Raw genomic sequence first — 19,342 nt, 5'->3', positions numbered from 1 at the left:
GGCCAGGATGCCCATGGTCCAGGGGGCGATCGATGGGATGCACATCGCCGTGCGGCCACCTGCGGATAACAGGGCCGTGTTCACGAATAGGAAGGGGACCTATTCCATGAACATTCAGGTGGTCTGTGACCACCGCATGATGATCCTGCACGTCTATGCCCGGTACCCTGGCAGTGTAAATGACTCATTCGTATTGGCGCAATCTTTTATCCCCACCATATTCGAGGGACGCCCCCCCCCCCCCCAGCTGAGGGGCTGGGCGACAGGGGTTACCCGTTCCGGTCGTGGCTGATGACGCCTACACGGAGGCCACAGACTGACGCGGAGAACCGCTACAACGCTGCCCATGCAGCGACCTGGGGTGTGGTCGAGAGGTGCTTTGGGCTGCTAAAGATGCGCTTCACGTGCCTGGACCGCTCTGGAGGGGCCCTCCTGTACCCGCCAGATAGGGCTGGCCGCATCGTTGTAGTCTGATGCGTCCTGCACAACATAGCCAGCAGAGGAGCGATGTGCTGCAGGCAGAGGAGGGGGAAGGGGAGGAGAAGCTAGACGAGGCGCAGACCTCCCCAGATGAGGAGGATGGGGGCAATGGTCAGGACAGACGGGCTGGACATGGATGGGAGGCTGCCCACATTACCGGCTGGGCCAGCGGGCACGGGACAGGCTGATAGCTGCCCGGTTCACGGACTAGGGGGGCGTGGGAATCGCCGAGTATGGGTACAGACTGCACACCATGGCACCAGCCTACCACCCTCACCCCACCCGCCCACCACCAACCACCCTCACCCCACCCTCATGCACACCACCCCTCCATTGCACATCCACCTGCGGCAAACGGGCCGGACTCACACGGTCGCCGGTGGAAGCGTGTCTATTGCAGGCCACGGAGGATGATGACAACCGGCTATGCGATGAGCTCTGGGCTCTACATCGTTGGACAATGTCTGACCCATTGCCACATTGCCTCCACCCGGACCGTCCCTGCATGCGGCCGTGACACTGCAGCGCACGGTCCCGTCGTCTGCCCGGGGGGATGGTGAGAGTTACCCGGGGGAGGGGGGGCACACTCACCTGAGGCCGACGTTCTATCACCCGTCACACACACACCCCAACCCCACACGCACCGGACAGAGCTTAAAGGCAGCTTCTGTAGGTGTGAAAGTGATTTTAACAAACAGTTCATACACGTGCCCTTGCCCCTATAACTAATCTGTGCCCTGCACCCGTGCCAACTTACTCAGTGTCTAATTTTTTGGCTTTACGGGCCCTTTGACTACGTGTACATGGTCCCCCAGACGGTACAGCAGAACTGGAGGTGGACTCCTGCGATTCCTGCCCTGTGACTAGGGACCCCTTTGGCGGCCGTTTCCTGGGGCGACCCGGCCTAGATGGGCCAGGCAGTGGCTCGGGCGACTGGGATGGCGAGCTGCCAGCGTGTCCTGCCCGTTGCCCACCAGATGCACCTGGGGCAGAGAGGAGAGGGAGTCCGAGGTGCCGCGGTGTTCCGGGACCTCCCCTAATAGGGGACCCGGGACGGGCCCCAGCACCTCCTCCTCGTGTTGGGTGCCCGATGGCCCCCGGGCCTCTACATAGGTCGGGGATGCGAAAGACCGAGCAACCGACCCCCCCCCCCCCCCCTCGACACCTGCCGCTGCCAGTCCTGGAGGCCTGCCCTGATATCAACAAGGGTCTGCAAGTTTGCAGCCATGGAGCTCAGGGTGTTGGCCATTCCTGTCTGTGTCTAGGCGACGCCGGCCAGCACCTGGGCAATGGCGTCGTGCCCTCAGCGATGGCCTGCTGAGACTGGGCCATTGCCTGCTGAGACTGGGCCTCTGCGATCTGCTGCTGGCTCTGGCTCATGGCTTCCTGTGAGAGGGCAGACATGTCCTGGGCCATGGACGCCGCCCGCACGGAATGCCCCAGGCCTTGCATACTGCGACCCATGTCTGACACCGTCGCACCCATTGTCTCCACTACAGACGCCACCCGTGCGGTTTCGGCCTGGGTGGCACGCATGACCGGCACCACTCCCTGCTCCTGCACGCGGGTGGACTCCTCCACCTGCGTCTGCAGCTGCTGCAAGCCGGCCGTCACCCCCTTCGGTCGTCCCTTGGTCCGTGACTGCATCGGGTCTATGGGTGGGTGGGGTAACTCCAGGAACCGAGGTGAGTGTCTCTGCGATGATGGAGCGTGTAGGAGATGGCAGTGGCGTAGTGTCGTGCTGCTCATCCGACCGGAAGTCCAGGGTCCCCTGGAGTGGTGATTCTTGTCCATTCGTCCCGTGTGTGGGTGTCGTGTGCGTCAGTGTCGTGTGCGTCAGTGTCGTGTGCGTCAGTGTCCTGTGCGTCAGTGTCCTGTGTGTCAGTGTCCTGGGTGTCAGTGTCCTGGGTAGGTGTGTCCTGGGTAGGTGTGTCCTGGGTCGGCTGCGACGGGGGCCTGTTCCTGTGGCTGTCTCCCTCGTCGCGGGGTCTGGCCCGCTGGCGTCGCCGCACTCGCACTAGATGGGGGCGTCATCTCCCTGGTGCTCCGGGTCTGTCCCTGGCTCGTGGCCGCCCTGGATCGTCCTGGCGGCGTCGTATGCCTGATGGGCCGGGTCTGTCCCTGGCTCGTTGCCGCCCTGGATCGTCCTGGGGGCGGTCGTCATCCACGGGGACGGGTGGGTCGACGTTTGGTCCTGCAATACACAATACAGCATGCATGGTTAGACACGCAGACGGGGATAGGGGACAGGGGGTATATGGTGGAAGGGGGATATGGGGGATAAGGGGGATATGGGGGAAGGGGGATATTGGGGAAGGGGGATATGGGGGATAAGAGGGATATGGGAGAAGAAGGATATGGGAGAAGAGGGATATGGGAGAAGAGGGATATGGGGAAGGGGAATAAGGGTAATATGGGGGAAGGGGGAAAGGGGGGCAGGCCGTGGGGGGTCTCACTTGGTGGTGCGCCCCCGACCTCTGCATCCGCAACCTCCCAGTCCTCGGGTCTGCCTGCAAGTTCCAGGGCCCTCTCCTCATGGATGGTGAGTGGTCGCAGTTCAGGTGGACCCCCTCCGGTCCTCTCACGCTCCCGGTTGTTGTGAGTGCGCTTCTTCTGTGGGGGGTGAGAGGGTGGCAGGGATAAAGGGCAACAGTGTTAGGCAGACATGTACATGCGGACCGGTGGTTGTGTGTATGTTGGCAGAGGTTCACAACCCCTCCTTCCACTGCAGGCTGCATGGGTGAGTGCTGCCATGTCGGTTGCACCTAGGGCTGTGCCGCACATCGGGGGGGGGGGGGGGGGGGGGGGGTACTCATCCTGGCTGGCCTGACTAGGTCATTGACCTTCTTGTGGCACTGGACGCCTGTCCTGGCTGTCACGGCCACGGCGCTGACGGCCTCTGCCACCTCCCTCCACAGGCGCCGGCTGAGACGTGGGGCGACCCTGCGGCCGTGTCCGGGGTACAGGGCCTCCCTCCTCTGCTCCACTGTGTCCAGGAGCGCCTCGATGTCCCACTCCTGGAACATCGGTGCTGCGCGGTGGGCGGCCATTTTGACGGGTCTCCGGGGTGGGGGCCGTCTTTTGTGCTGCGACGTGGGGGGGCCTTTGCGCGCGCATCCGTGACGGGTGACGCCGTCGCAAATGGCGTCATGCCACTGTTAGCCCATTCCCGGCCGGAGAATTCGTGATGTTCCGGGGGGTCCGACGCTGGAGTCACTCATGCTGTGTTTGCCACCGGGTTCGGGCCATCGCGCTGATTCATGGAGAATCCCGCCCCACATTTTTCTGGACCTGTGGGAGGAAACCTGAGCACCCGGAGGAAACCCACACAGGCACGGGAAGAACGTGCAGACTCTGCACAGACAGCGACCCAAGCCGGGAATTGAACCTGGGGCCCTGGCGCTGTGAAGCAACAATGCTAACCACTGTGCCACCGTGCTGCCCAGATGCCGGTAGAACAAGCGAAATCAACTGAAATGTAAAAGCAATGGGGTTCAAAACGTAATTGCCGAAGGGAGCATTATGTTTCTGCTGTACAGTAGGCTCTTTCAAAGTTCATCCAAATTAAATTATATTAAATGCAAACAAAAAAATGTACACAAGAGATTTATTTTCTGCTGTTTTTTATTTACTTTCGCCTCTGGTTCATCTGTCTTTCATAAAGGCTTGGCTCCGTGCAATCCTCTGATCCTGAAGATCAGGTTACAATTTAGGCTTTACAAGTTTCTGTGAATACTGGAAACCACTGTTCCCATAGACATAGGCCCAAGATAGAACACAGGAATGTACACACCGACTGATGTTTATAGTGCACCTTTAACATAATAATGTTGAGCACTTCGCATACTTTGGCAGCCTCCTCTCTCAAAAGGCCACCATTGACGAGGGGATCCGACACAGTCTTGTATAAACTAGTGCACACGAGTGTTTGACAACAAAGACCTCCACAAGTCAATGCGAGTCCCAGTGTATAAAGCAGCCTGCATCACCATACTTGTGCCTTGCAGTGAGACCTGGAGATGGATTTTACGGCAGGGCGGATTATCCGTGCCTCTCCAACTGAAAAGTCCATTGGCGCTGTGCCAACCAGTTTCCTGACTGTTGCGTAGCAATATTATTCTGGGGGTGGGGGGGGGGGGGGGGGGGGGGGGGAAGTCTTAAATGGATCAAAGTGGGTCTTCTGCTGCCATCTGTCAGCTGGAGGACTGAAAACAATGGCTTCAGCCTTCCCAATATCCAAGTGGATGTCGGTCGGGGGAAGCGGTCTGATGAGTTAGCAACAGCAGAGGAGCATAGAGAGGTGGGCAGTGAGGTGGAGCTGGGAGTCATTGGCACACACAAGAAATGGCTTTTGGATGTCTTCCTGGGGCAGTGGTAAGATGAGAAATAGGAGGGGGCCAAGGATAGATTCTTGGGGAACAGTGGATGTAATGGTGCAGGAATGGGAAGAGAAGGCATGAAGTGATGTCCAGGGCCAATAAAGCCCCAATTAAAGTTCAATTTAGTTGGTTCAAGTGTCCAGGAAATATCATATCCTGCAATTTCCTGTCGTACTCCTCTGTTCATGAATACTCCAACAGTACACAGAATTGGTACAGAAGGAGGCCATTTGACCCAATATGTCTGCACCGGCTCTCTGAATGAACGACACATCATTTTCAGTCCTCCTGCCTTCTCCCATCACCCGGCACATCTTCCCTTCAGATAACAGTCTAATTCCCTTTTGAACGCTGCAGCTGAATCTGCCTCCGCCACATCCTCAGGCAGTGCATTCCAGACCCTAACCACTCACTGTGTGAAAACGTTTTACCTCATATCATTATAGCTCCTTTTACTAATTACTTTAAATCCCTGCCCCCTTGTTCTCAATCCTTTCATGAGTGGGAACAGTTTCCCCTTATACTCTGTCCAAACCCCTCATGGTTTCGAATGCCTCTATAAAATCTCCCCTCAGCCTACTTTCCTCCAAGGAAAATTGTCCTAACCTCCAATTCAGCTTCATAACTGAAATTTTTCACCCTGGAACCATTCTCATGACTCTTTTCTGCACTCTCTCCATTACATCCCTCCAAAAGTGTGGTGCCCAGAACTAGACGCAATGCTTCAGCTGAGGCTGAACTAGTGACTGAGAGAAGTTCAACATAACCTCCTTGCTCTTGTGCTCTTATGGGCCCTATTAATAAAACCCAGGACACTGTATGTTTGATTAACTGCTCTCTCAACCTATCCTGCCACCTTCAATGGTCTATGCACATGTACACCAGGGTCTCCCTGCTCCTGAACCACTTTTAGAGTTGTATCCTTTATTTTAAACACGTCCTTGTATCACGACGAATCATTCAATGCTTAATGCACTCCTACGACAAGTGACAAGTGCACCTCAGCTAAAATGGCAGACAGAGAAATCACAGAGAAAAGTGTTGAACATTTGTCTGCTTATTTTGGTCTGTTATTTTCAGGTATGGTGGAGCAACGTACTGACTGGAATGGTTTTCCCTTTGGCTGAAACAATTACTGTACGTTAGATGAATTTGGTGACTTTATGGTTGTACATGTTTGTGGTTGTTACATATATTTACACATTCGAGGAGGCACTAGTAGGCACCTTTTAAAGGTTTTACACGCAAAAATGCATTTAGTTTACTAAACACTGATTAGTAAAAATCAATAAACTTAACACATGGTTAAGTATTGCTATTTTCTGTGATTTAAAATCTGGTTACTTACAGGTGGAGGACTAGACACTCTTTTAAAAGCACTTTTTTGTCATAAACCCATTTTCAGCTGTATTAACAAAATAACCTCAGGTTATCGTTCTTAAATATATCAATTAATATTTTCAACAATTACTTCCCAAAGTGGAAACATCAGAAAGCCAAACGCTATTCCATTCAGACTGGCGATCTACTGATTTGTGCAGGATAGTGTCATTTGCATGCCATCAGGTGTTGCTCATCTCTGGTACAAGGTGGGAGTTCTGTACTTTGTGGTGATACACATCACTGTATATACACAAGGGGTTAATGTAAATACACTACATCTAAGTAACCACTAGATGGAGCACCAGAGGTGTCATGACATGCAGACATAGAGCCAGTGGGTCATTACAACAGGACACAACCAATGGGTAATCAGGACACCCAGAGGTGGCATTACCACAAGGGGGCACTTCACAACCCATATAAAAGGACAGGGCACACATGCTCTGCCTCTTTCCACTGACAGACATTAGAGAATACATCAGGGTTGATCAGAAGCATCATATCCAGCATGTGGCTTAGAGCAGACTGGTTTAGCTAGACTGAGTTACTACGGTTAGATTAGCAGGAGAGTCAAACTCATTTAAGAACTGTGTTGATAGTTCAATAAACATAGTGAACTCATTACAAAGTCTGGACCTTCCTTTGTCAAAGCATACATCAAGGAAGCAGCTTATGCTCCACGAAGAAGCATCACACAACATTCTTCTCCGCTCTGCAACTTTATTAACGATTATCTTCTGTTATTCTGGACATCAGTGGCAGTATTGTCCATTTGAGAGACTATTTTCTCCCATCAGAGTAGAATCATTCCTGGCCTGTGCTGGCGCTAAGGAGTGGAGCCGAGGAATGATTCACTCTCTATTTGCCATGCTAATTTATACACGGTGGGGAGCTCCAGGGATCCCGTTCTTAATCCAGCCAATGGGCCGCCAGTTTTGATTGGGTGGCCCAGTACCAAAGTCCGGCGCCTGGCCTTTCTACCTCACCCTCATAATGCAAATCCTGCCCCCCCACCCCCGGCTGTCAAGTAAGGAATCTCAGCCCCCCCAACTCCCACACAACCACAGGAATTGCTGGGTCAGGCATACATGAGGGTGGCCCGTTTCGCCCCTTTCCCTCACCCCCCCCCCCCCCCCCCCCCAATCAAACATCTAGCTGTGATTGACAGGTCATCACCACATCAAAAACAGGCTTTTCTGCTGAGAAAAAGAGGAAGTGAAAGCACTTATCTCCAGGATGTTTAAAACCATCTGTGGCTAGCTTCTCAGCAGGGTACTCTGAGATGCATAAAGGGAGGTGAAAATAAACAATCCAGACAGCTGGCTGGCTGGAAGCAATTACCCTGCCAATTATTAAAATCTATTTATCTTTGAAAATGTAAAGTGAATAGAAGCTTCGAAGATCAAATTACCTGAGGGCGCTTAAAGCCTTGTGATGTGTTTTGGCTTTCTATGAAGAATGAGCCGCTGCTTTCAACATTTCTGTCTGAGGCAGCAGGTGCAAGGGACAAGTAAGTGAATACGCTGCGATTTTTCACTATTTCTGCCTGGACTGCTCTTTAGCTTCTAGGCAGAGATGACTGATTGGGGGGGGGGCGTCTCTGATATGGGGGGGTGGTCTCTGATATGGGCACATCTCTGATTATAGGGGGGGTTCTCTGATATAGGGGTTCTCTAATATGGAGGCCTCTGAAATGGGGGAGGGGGTTTCTGATATGGAGGTCTCTGATGGGATGTCACTGATATGGGGTGTCTCTGATATGGGCATCTCTGATATGGGGGTGTCTCTGATATAGGAGGGTCTCCGATATAGGGGGGTCTCTGATATAGAGGGGTTCTCTGATATTGGGGTTCTCTGATATGGAGGCCTCTGAAATGGGGGAGGGGGTTTCTGATATGGGGGTCTCTGATCGGATGTCACTAATATGGGGTATCAGATATGATGGGTCTCTGATATGCGGTGTCTCTGATATGGGGGGTCTATTTTATGGGGGTGACTGATATGGTGGTCTCTGATATGGAGTGGGTTTCTGATTGGGGGTGACTGATATGGGGGTCTCTGATTGGAGGGGTATCTGACATGGATGACCTCTGATATGGGGGGATCTGATATGAGGGGGATCTCTGATGGGGGTGTCTCTGATAGGAGGGTCTGATCTGGGGGTCTCTGATATAGGGGTTCTCTGATATGGGAGGTGTGATATGAGGGGTCTCTGATATTGGGAGCTCTGTGATGGGGGCTCTGTTGGGGGTCTCTGATGGGGGGGTCTGATGAGGATCTCTAACAGGGGTCTCTGATGGGAGGGTCTCTGATGGGAGGGTCTCTGATTGAGGGTTTGATGGGGGGCTCTGATGGGGTTAGGGGCACCAATGTTACATACTTACCCCTTGACCCACCATGAGGTCCACCGCGTCAGGGCCATCCTTGAAAATAATTGCAGCAGCACGGTGGCGCAGTGGGTTAGCCCTGCTGCCTCACGGCGCCGAGGTCCCAGGTTCAATCCGGCTCTGGGTCACTGTCCGTGTGGAGTTTGCACATTCTCCCCATGTTTGCGTGGTTTTTGCCCCCACAACCCAAAGATGTGCAGGATAGGTGGATTGGCCACACTGTATTGCCCCTTAATTGGAAAAAACTAATTGCGCACTCTAAATTTAAAAATAATAATAATTACAGCAATCCACATCCACATGAATCCTGGCCAAGAGGGTCGGAGCATCACTGAGGCGTGGATAATCGGGCATCCAACCTGTTAATTGGATGCAAATGGGTTTAAATCACCAATCGGCACGCTGCTGCAGCCAGCAGGGGACCAGAGCTTCGGAACGTTGTTTGCCCGATGTGCGATTCTCCATCGGATTAGGAATTCCACTACCAATGGCGGGCGGTGGAGAATCCACCTCCAGATATTCCTAAAATATGGAAGATGTCAGGATTATTACCTTTCTTCTTTTTCTTTGATGCAGTAATGTTGCTGTTCACGACATCCTCACCATCAATGGCAGCATCATGTCCAAGGCCCTGGCTCAATATGACCGGCTTCAAATCAGACTGGTCAGTTCCTGATAAACCAGAGGGAGAACCAAAATAATGAACAAGCAGATTACAATTCAACATTGTGGAGAACAGTTGAAATATTAAATTCTAAAACACTGATTTCCAGCAAGTAACTCCTGTCCTGCTCATAGTTATATTTTTAAGGACCTTTTGTCACAGTCATGAACAGCACACATGGGACACAATTTAATGGCCTCGTCGCACCCGACCTGGTGTTGGGGCGAGGCCGTTGAATGTCACGAGAGGCCTCTTGCAAGATTTGTGATGCTCGAAATGCCACGTACGATTTAACAGTCTTGCAAGATTTAATGGATTGATCCAGATCAGCATTGACTGGACGTGATCCAGGTCAGCATATTTAAATGAGTTATTAGGCTCACTTACACACATATTCATGGGATTCTCCCAGCGCCCGGAACCTAACAGCTGTGCCAGCGAGACTTCACCAGGGGTGTCATTTAGTATTGGTTTGCACAAACGTGTACCAGTCATAATGGCACCTGGGGAGTCTTCCAGGCCACGGGAGACCCCCAGGTGGTTGGGGGCAGGGTAAGGTGATGCCCTGGCAGTCCCTCTGGCACCTGTTCACCTTTTAAGGCTATAAAATTCCGATAATATGAAAGTTCCAACAAGTATTAATGACCCCTTTGCGTCATTTTTCTATTCGATTTTTCTCAGCCATATTTGAGAAACTGAACAATATTTGTTCTATCGTTCATTTTTTGGATTGAATTATTAATCATCTCTTTTCCCAAGCGATACCTTACAATCAATAGTCCTATTTTGCTGTGTAAGGTGTTTATGTAATATCCTACTGCACCTTCTAACAAGCGTTTTGATGGATCCTCCTCAAAATCTAAAGATGTACCAAATTTCTTCCTGGCCATGTTTTCTGCATAATCTGCGATAAACTTGATAAGGTCACAAGCTCCTTCACATTGTAAGTTGTTGCCATCCAAAAACAGATCTCTGCAGCAAAGATATTTACAATTTATCTTGCAAGACTAATTTGCAATCTCATTAAATTACGTAATTCAATAATTATACATCCAGCTGCTAAGTTTATGTTGTAAACAATCCTATAAGATTATTTGAAGAGACAACGGATTCCTGAATTCGTGGAATAAGTTAGGTTTTACAATTATGCCACAGCATTAATCGGCTGCAGATTCTAACCAATGTCTATACACCAGCAATCTGTAACTCAAGAGAATTCTGCAATCCTCTCACTGCAGATATTTGCGATCTAGATTGGGGAAAAATGTAAGTATTTAAATAACAAGAAGACTCGGATTTGAGTTCAAGGCTGATATTAAATGATTCAATGATTTGGGAATAACATTTTATATCATGAACTGTTTAAATTACAGTGGAAGTAGCCTTGTCATGTGAATCTGGTGGAATCATTTTGCCTTCCGCTAGTATTTGAGTGTTGAGTCCAAATGGAGCACTCCATTCCTATCCAAAGTGAAATAAGTGTGGTCCAAATTCAGATCGTTTGACTCCTGGTTGATATTCCATAAGGTGATGTTTTATCCATTGGGCCTAAAGAGTCCTAAAACAGATTCCATGATGTCAAGTGTGAAATGACAAGATTGACAACAGATTGGTTAAAAGATGATAAATAAAGGGGGCTGGATTCACAGTTCCTGAGACTAAGTGTTGATGCCAGGGCAGGATTCGTGGACTTTCACAACAGCAAAACTGGCACCGAACCTGGACCGATTCAGTGACTGAGGAGGGGTTAACACCAGCACCATGTGGAACACAATCGATCCCAATGAAAAACAGTGGGGGTCTCATGATTGACACTTGGGAGGCTGACAAGTTGCAGCGGCATATACACATTACAATCCCCACAAACACCATCCTAGCCAACAAGATGTCACTGGTTGCCCATACAGCTGATTGGTCGGCTAGGGTCAGATGCCCAGCCGGGGGTGGCCTGGGGGGACACCTATACGACCCATGGCCCTAAGTTCACAGTGGACTGTCAGTGGCGTGCGCAGATGCATGGTTGCGTTTCTGATTGCAGCAATAGTGTTCTCTGACCGCAACCCACCCCCCCACCCCCCGACCACACTGTTAGTAAACTAATAATAATAATCTTTATTATTGTCACAAGTAGGACATTAACACTGCAATGAAGTTACTGTGAAAATCCACTAGTCGCCACATTCCGGCGCCTGTTCGGGTACACAGTGAGAATTCAGAATGTCCAATTTACCTAACAGCACGTCTTTCGGGACATGTGGGAGGAAACCGGAGCACCCGGAGGAAACCCACATAGACACAGGGAGAACGTGCAGATTCCGCACAGACAGTGACCCAAGCGGGAATCGTATGGTGATGTTGGACACTTACCATACCCCCTCTCTCTCCCTCAGCAGCCACAACGTCGGTTTCATGATTTCTAAAAGCACAAGTGAACTGCGCCATCGGGAACTCAGCCCATCGGAGGCGGAGAATTGCAGAGGCCCCAGAGAATACCGGGTCAGGCCCGATAATGGTATGCAAACGGTGTTTACTGTATCTGCACTGACGCTGCTGTCGAGGTGAGGGAGAATGGCGATTTGGTGTCAAATCGGCGGCCATCGCGATTTTGGCAATGGAATCTATTCTCTGCCCAATCGCGGTTCCCAATTTCACCGTCAGCCAACGGAGAATCCCGCTCAGGGTGTTTTTGAATGTGGCACCTTCCCAATATGCCCCTGTCACAAGTTTTTCTATGGTTTCCATTCAATCATTTATATTCTTTTAACCATCTGGACGTGGCTACAGAAACTACATTTGCAAATGATGGAAAATTATATCGCAGCCAGGGCCTTGAAAGGAAGTAGATTTTAAATTGATGAGGAGAGCTTATGAAAGTGGCAATTGTATTTCATTGCATGAAAGTGTACAGTAATACACCTGGTTCAACGAATAGAGCACAAAATCAATGTAATTTAAAATTAACGAGAGGGAGAAATCCATGGCAGTAATAATCCCTAGTCTTTTAAAATTCAAGCATGATCACTCTGACCAAAACAAATCCTGAGTTGAATTGACTGCGTTACTCAATACAATACTGGGATCAGGGTAATGAAGGTCTCTTAATACTGATTCTCTCAACTTCAGGGAGGATATTGTGATTCTAAAGAAATGGTATAAGATTGGTCTCAATTCTGCACACGTTGGCCTATGTACAGAGATGGGGGAGGAGGTTGGTGAATTAAGAATAGTGCGAAACATAGAAGCACAGTCAATCAGCTTTCTATTTTATACTCAACATGATTCTCCCCCCCCCCCCCCCCACTCCTGTATAGTTTGGAAGGGGTTGGGTCGAAGTTTGCAGGTATTGTGTTACCGGCCAGCCCCTCGCTGTCTTGGGTTATATTCGCTGGAGAGATAGATAGAGGAATTCTGACACAAAAACAGAAAATGCTGGAAAATCTCAGCACTTTAGAGAGCAAAACAGAGTTAACGAGCGAGGTCGCCTGGCTCCACACAGCATGTTTCTCGGAGGCGGCCACCATTGGGAGGCGGTGGGAACTTCTGGTCCCGCCGCGTCAATGGGATTTCCCATTGAATCCGCCCCACACTGTGGGGAAACCCGCGGCAGGGGTGCACCATCAGCGGGATGGGAAGATCCTGCCGGAGCGTACAGATGGAAGATCTTGTCCAATATAACTCTCCTTTGGAGCTGGCTACAGAGGAGATCAGACCCTTTATTTAAAATGATTAAACACATTGACAGCAAGCAAGTAGACAGAGGGTGGAATTTTCCCACAATTTGTCAGTGTCGGGTTCAGATTGAAAACCGGCTTGTGTCTCTCCGGATGCACAGCCGGGTTTGCACTCCAGGGGCGAAATTCTCCGTTATCGGCAGAAAGTCCGCCGATCGGCGCAAAAAACGGCGCAAATCCGACTTGCGTCACGTCGGAAAAATGGGTCGAAAGTCTCCGGCCCGAAATGGGCTAGCAGCGACGTAACGGGATCCGCGCTTGCGCAGTGGTTCATGCCGTGCAGCATCATACGCGCCGCACGGCGTGACGGCTCATAAGGCCGCGCTGCTCCCCCCCACCCGACCGGAACACCCGACCGGAACACCCGACTGGATGGCTGGCCGCCGCTCAGCCCCGAGGTTCGAGTCATGGGATGTGGAGGCGCTCCTGGACACGGTGGAGCAGAGGAGGGACGCCCTGTATCCCGGGCACGGCCGCAGAGTTGCCCCACGCCACAGCCGGCGTCTGTGGAGGGAAGTGGCAGAGGCCGTCACCGCTGTGGCCCTGACACCACGGACAGGCACCCAGTGCCACAAGAAGGTGAACGGCCTCGTCAGAGCAGGCAGGGTGAGCCTCCCCATATCCCCCCCTCCCCCATATCCCCCCTCTCCCATATCCCCCATATCCCCCCCTCCCCCATATCCCCCCTCCCCCATATCCCCCCTCCCCCATATCCCCCCTCCCCATATCCCCCCTCCCCCATATCCCCCCTCCCCCATATCCCCCATATCCCCAAGTGAATCCAGCCCTAACCTTAACCTCTGCAATGCACGCGCAACCGATGGCGTGCATTCATATACCTGCCTAACAGTGTTGCCTTTTACCCCTGCCACCCCCCCCCCCCACCCACAGGAGAAGCGCGCACACAACAATAGGGAGCATGCGAGGACTGGAGGAGGCCCCGCTGATGAGAGGCCACTGACCGAACACCAGGAAAGGGCCCTGGAACTGGCTGGCTGACCTGACGACCGGGAGTTTGCTGATGCAGAGGTCGGGGGCGTACTAGCAAGTGAGCCACCGACAGCCCGTCCCCATATCCCCCCTCCCCTATATCCCCCTCCCCCATATCACCTGATCACTGCCTGATGTCTAACCATGCATGCTTCATTGTGTATCGCAGGACCAAACGTCCAGGCACCCATCCCCGCAGATGCAGACCGCCCGCAGGATACCCCTCGGAGGCCACGGGAGACGGAGAGACACGGACCCTCCAGCATGCGACGCCCGCAGGATGCCCCTCGCACACCACGGGACACGGACCCTCCAGCATGCGACGCCCGCAGGATGCCCCTCGCACACCACGGGACACGGAGAGACCCGCACCCTCCAGCATGCGACGCCCGCAGGATGCCCCTCGCACACCACGGGAAACGGAGAGACCTGGAGCAACAGGGAGACGACACCCCTGTCACGTGCGGGAGCGACCACCCAGCGACGAGGGGGGGCAGCCACAGGCCCCCGTCACATCCGAGCCAGGACACCACTACCCAGGACACCACTACCCGGGACACCACTACCCGGGACACCACTACCCGGGACACCACTACCCGGGACACCACTACCCAGGACACCACTACCCAGGACACCACTACCCGGGACACCACTACCCGGGACAGCACTGCCCAGGACACCCCTACCCGGGACAGCACTACCCAGGAAGACGAAATACCGGACAGTGACTCAGAGTGGATGGGTGGAGACGAACCCCCACCCCAAAGTGCCATGGACTCAGAGTGGGATGAAGAGCACGACACAACGCCACTGCTGTCACCAACACCCTCCACCATCGCAGAAACACTCACCTTGGTTGGGCACTTTAGTGATGAGGCGTCTGCTACACTCACTGGTGCGCACAACACAGCCGTCCCGGTACAGCAGGTGGAGGTAGGAGCAGCAGAGGGGCCGGGCGGTCGGAGGGCAGCCCAGCCCAAGCGAACACCTGCCGCCCAGATGGATCCGGGGTTCCTGGAGTTACCACACCCACACATAGATCCGATGCAACCACCGACCCGGAGACGAGTGAAGAGGGTGACGGCCGGCTTGCGGCGGCTGCAGTCGCAGGTGGAGGAGTCCACCCGCGTCCAGGAGCTGGGAGTGGTGCCGGTCATGCGTGCCACCCAGGCCGACACCGCACGGGTGGCGTCCGCGGTGGAGGCAATGGGTGCGACGGTTTCAGACATGGGGAACGGTTTGCGAGGCCTGGGGCTTTCCGTGCAGGTGGCGTCTGTGGCCCAGGACATGGCTGCCCTCTCACAGGTGGCCATGAGCCAGTGCCAGCGCCAGATGGCAGAGGCGCTCAACGCCATAGCCCAGTCTCTGCAGGCCATGGCCCAGTCTCAGCAGGCCATGGCCCAGTCTCTGCAGGCCATCGCTGAGGGCATCGGCGCCAGTGGCCATGTGCGAGCCGGCGTCGCACTGTCACAGACAGGGTTTGCCAACCCCCTGGGCTCCATGGCTGCAAACCTGCAGACCCCTGTCGATACCAGCACGGGCCTCCAGGACTGGCAGCGGTAGATGTCAGGGGGGGCGTCGGATGGCCAGTCCATTCGCATCTCCTACCCATGTAGAGGCCTGGGGGCCATCGGGCACCCCGAGGGAGGAGGAGGTGGTGTGGTCCGTCCCGGCTCCCCCTGTACGGGAGGTCCCGGTACACCGCGACACCTCGGACTCCCCCCCTTCCGTCCCAGGTGCATCGGGTGGGCAACGGGCAGGACAGGCTGGCAGCTCGCCATCCCAGTTGCCTGGGCCGCAGCCTGGCCCATCTAGGCCAGGACACCCCAGGAAACAGCCGCCAAAGGGATCCAGTGTCAGAGGGCAGGAATCACAGGAGTCCACCTCCAGTTCTGCTGTACCGTCTGGGGAACCACGTAGACGTAGTCAAAGGGCCCGTAAGGCCATACAATTAGACACTGAGTAAGTTGGCACGGGTGCAGGACACAGATGAGTTTTAGGGGCTAGGGCACGTGCATGAACTCGTTTGGTTATTAAAGTCAATGTTACACCTACAGAAGCTGCCTTTGTGCTCTGTCCAAAGCGTGCGGGGGTGTCATGTACGTTGAGCGCAAGTGTGTGTGTGAGGGGTAGTCTTACCTCAGCCCCAGGTGAGTCTGCCCCCTTCCCCCTGGGCCGCCATCAACATCCCCCGGGCAGAGGATGGGACCGTGCGCTGCAGTGTCACAGCCGCATGCAGGGATGGTGGATGGTGGTACTGTGGCCATGGGTCAGACATAGTCCAACGATGTGGAGCCAGGAGCTCACCGCAGGGCGGGTTGTCATCATCCTCCATGGCCTGCAATAGACACGCGTCCACCCGCAACTGTGTGAGCCCGGCCCGTTGTGCCGCAGGTGGATCGGCAATGGGGGGGGTGGTGTGCATGCGGGTGGGGTGGGTGGGGTTGGGGAGGGGGGTGAGGGTGCTGGGTGGGTGGATGGGTGGGGGGTGTGGGTGGTCGGCTGTTGCCATGGTGTGCGGTCTGTGGCCATACTACCCGATTCCCACGCCCATCTAGTCAGTGAAGCGGGCGGCTATCAGTCTGTCCCGTGCCCGCTGGGCCAGCCGGTAACGGTGGACAGCCACCCGCCTGTGTCTACCCCGTCTGCCCTGACCATTACCTCCATCCCCCTCATCTGGGGAGCACTGCGCCTCTTCCTGCTGCTCCTCCACCCCGCCCTCCTCTGCCTGCGGCACATCGCCCCTCTGCTGCGTTGTGCAGGACGCAGCACACCACAATGATGCGGCCGACCCTATCTGACCGATACTGGAGGTCGCCCCCAGAGAGGTCCAGGCACCTGAAACGCATCTTCAGCACGCCAAAGCACCTCTCTATCACTCCCCTTGTCGCTACATGGGCATCATTGTAGCGGTTCTCCGCCTCATTGCGTGGCCTCCGTATAGGCGTCATCAGCCACGATCGCAATGGGTAGCCCCTGTCGCCCAGCAACCAGCCCCTCAGCCGGGGATGGCGTCCCTCGTACATGCCGGGGATGGATGACCGCGACAACACGTATGAGTCGTGTACACTGCCTGGGTAACGGGCGCAGATGTGCAGGATCATCGTGCGGTGGTCGCAGACCACCTGTATGTTCATCGAATAGGTCCCCTTCCTATTGGTGAACACGGCCCTGTTATCTGCAGGTGGCCGCACAGCGACGTGCATCCCATCAATCGCGCCCTGGACCATGGGGAACCCGGCCACGGCAGAGAAGCCCACAGCACGGGCATCTTGGCTGGCCCGGTCCACGGGGAAGCGGATGTAGCGGTGCGCCATGGCATATAGGGCATCTGTCACTGCCCGGATGCACCGATGTCTGCGATATGCCAGACAGGTCCCCACTCGGTGCCTGGAATGACCCCGTTGCATAAAAGTTCAGGGCCACCGTAACCTTGACGGACACGGGGAGAGGGTGTCCCCCGCCAGTGCCACGCGGTGACAGGTGTGCCAGCAGGTGGCAGATGTGTGCCACGGTTTCCCGCCTCATCCGGAGTCTCCTCCTGCATTCCCGATCCGTGAGGTCCTGGTATGACTGCCGGGGCCGGTACACACAGGGCGCCCTCGGGTGCTTCCGTTGCCGTGGGGCCGCGACGTCCTCCTCCCCCTCCTCGTCCTGTCGGTCAGGTGTCCTCCAGCCTGGGCGGCTGCCGCCTGTCCCTCTGCGGCAGCCTGCGCCGCCTCTCTGGCACGCTCCTCCTCCTCCTCATCCAGGGCAACATAGACATTAGCGGCTGCCGCCACGGCGGCCAACATCGCTGGATGATCGGAAAACATGACGGCCTGGTGGGGGGGAGGGGAACGACGCCATGTCATCATTGCCCATATCCCCTCCTCCCCCCAGACAGGTGGCATGGACCGCATGGGTCCAACTGTTGGAGGCTGGCACCTGGCCAGGTGGACCAACTCACTTGCCCTCGCATCCCCCTCCCCGGCATGGACCCCCCATCCCCCTCCCTGGCACGGACCCCCCCCAACCTCCACCCCGGCACGGACCCACTCCCCATCCCCCTGCCCGGCACGAACCCCCCCCCAACCTCCTCCCCGGCAGGGACCCCCCCCAACCTCCACCCCGGCACGGACCCCCCCCCAACCTTCACCCCGGCACGGACCCACTCCCCATCCCCCTCCCCGGCACGGACTCCCCCCCCCAACCTCCTCCCCGGCACGGACCCCCCCCAACCTCCACCCCGGCACGGACCCCCCCCAACCTCCACCCCGGCACGGACCCCCCCCCCAACCTCCACCCCGGCAAGGACCCCCCCCCACGGACCCCCCTCCCGGCACTCCCCCGGAGCCCAGCCCACTCTAACCACCCCCCCCCCCCCCACGCCGCACACATACACACACAACCCGAGACACACCTCTCCTCACACATTCAGACTGCGGCCACGCCATCGCCTGCCCAGAGCCAACCCCCCAGGCCGTCACTCACCTCCACGCTGGTCGGCGTGAACCTGGAGCACAGGGTCACGCCGATGAAAAGGAGGTTTGATTTACGTCGACGTGAACGGTCATCACGTCGACGGGACTTCGGCCCATCCGGAAGGGAGAATATCGGCAGGCCGAAAATCGGCTGCCTTGCGCAGACCCGTGCCATTCTCCGACGGCAGCGGCGCCATTAACGCCCCGCCGACTTTTCTCCCTTCGGAGACTTCGGCAACCGGCGGGGGCGGGATTCACGGCGGCCAACGGCCATTCTCCGACCCACTGGGGGGATCGGAGAATGACGCCCCATATTTCCAGAAACTCCATGCCCCCAGATGCACTGACGCTCTGGAAGGACAGGGCCTGATAGAGCAGGCAAGGCCGGCTCCAGGTGGCACCTCGATATACGCAGAGAATAAACTCCCCCCCACACCCCATGGATATAGATGACACCCCATCCGGCCGCGCCCCCCCCCTCCCAACATCAGAGCACTCCCCATTCACAGTCATTCCTCTCACGGACAGGGCACCCCCACTCCTCCCTGCCCCCCCCCCCCCCCCCACAGGCATCAGGAACACTCCCACCCACAGGTATTGGGGTATACCCTGCCTCGCAGGCAATCCCCCCCCCGCCCTACCTCCACAGGCATCGGGACACTCTACCTCCCTCGGAGTACTTCCTCACTCACAGTCAATTCCACCCCTTCCATCACAGGCATAGGAGTGTGCCCCCCACCATACATAAGGAGAAACGCGCCCATTGGGGTTACCCAGAAGGCCGGTACTGGTATTGCCACCCTGGCCCCAGGTAGGCACTGTCACGTTGGCAGTGCCAGGGTACCAGGGAGCAGTGCAAGGGCAC

At 55.2% G+C, this 19,342-nt stretch overlaps 1 protein-coding gene across 1 annotated transcript in view; it reads right to left on the bottom strand.

Annotated features, from left to right (window-relative positions):
- Positions 1-19,342, bottom strand: part of LOC140389648 (uncharacterized) — a 113,817-nt gene that overhangs the window by 62,357 nt on the left and 32,118 nt on the right. Inside the window, exons 5-6 of the mRNA XM_072473967.1 lie at positions 10,117-10,265; positions 9,182-9,301 (exon numbers count right to left, since the gene is read on the bottom strand). Of these exons, the coding sequence (XP_072330068.1) occupies positions 9,182-9,301; positions 10,117-10,265 (269 nt within the window). The remainder of the gene's footprint in view (positions 1-9,181; positions 9,302-10,116; positions 10,266-19,342) is intronic.

The sequence above is a fragment of the Scyliorhinus torazame genome, chromosome 14 (assembly GCF_047496885.1).
Source record: "Scyliorhinus torazame isolate Kashiwa2021f chromosome 14, sScyTor2.1, whole genome shotgun sequence".
NCBI lineage: Eukaryota > Metazoa > Chordata > Chondrichthyes > Carcharhiniformes > Scyliorhinidae > Scyliorhinus > Scyliorhinus torazame.
The sequence above is the reverse complement of the archived record's forward strand: the minus strand, read 5'-3'. Positions and strand labels throughout refer to the sequence as shown.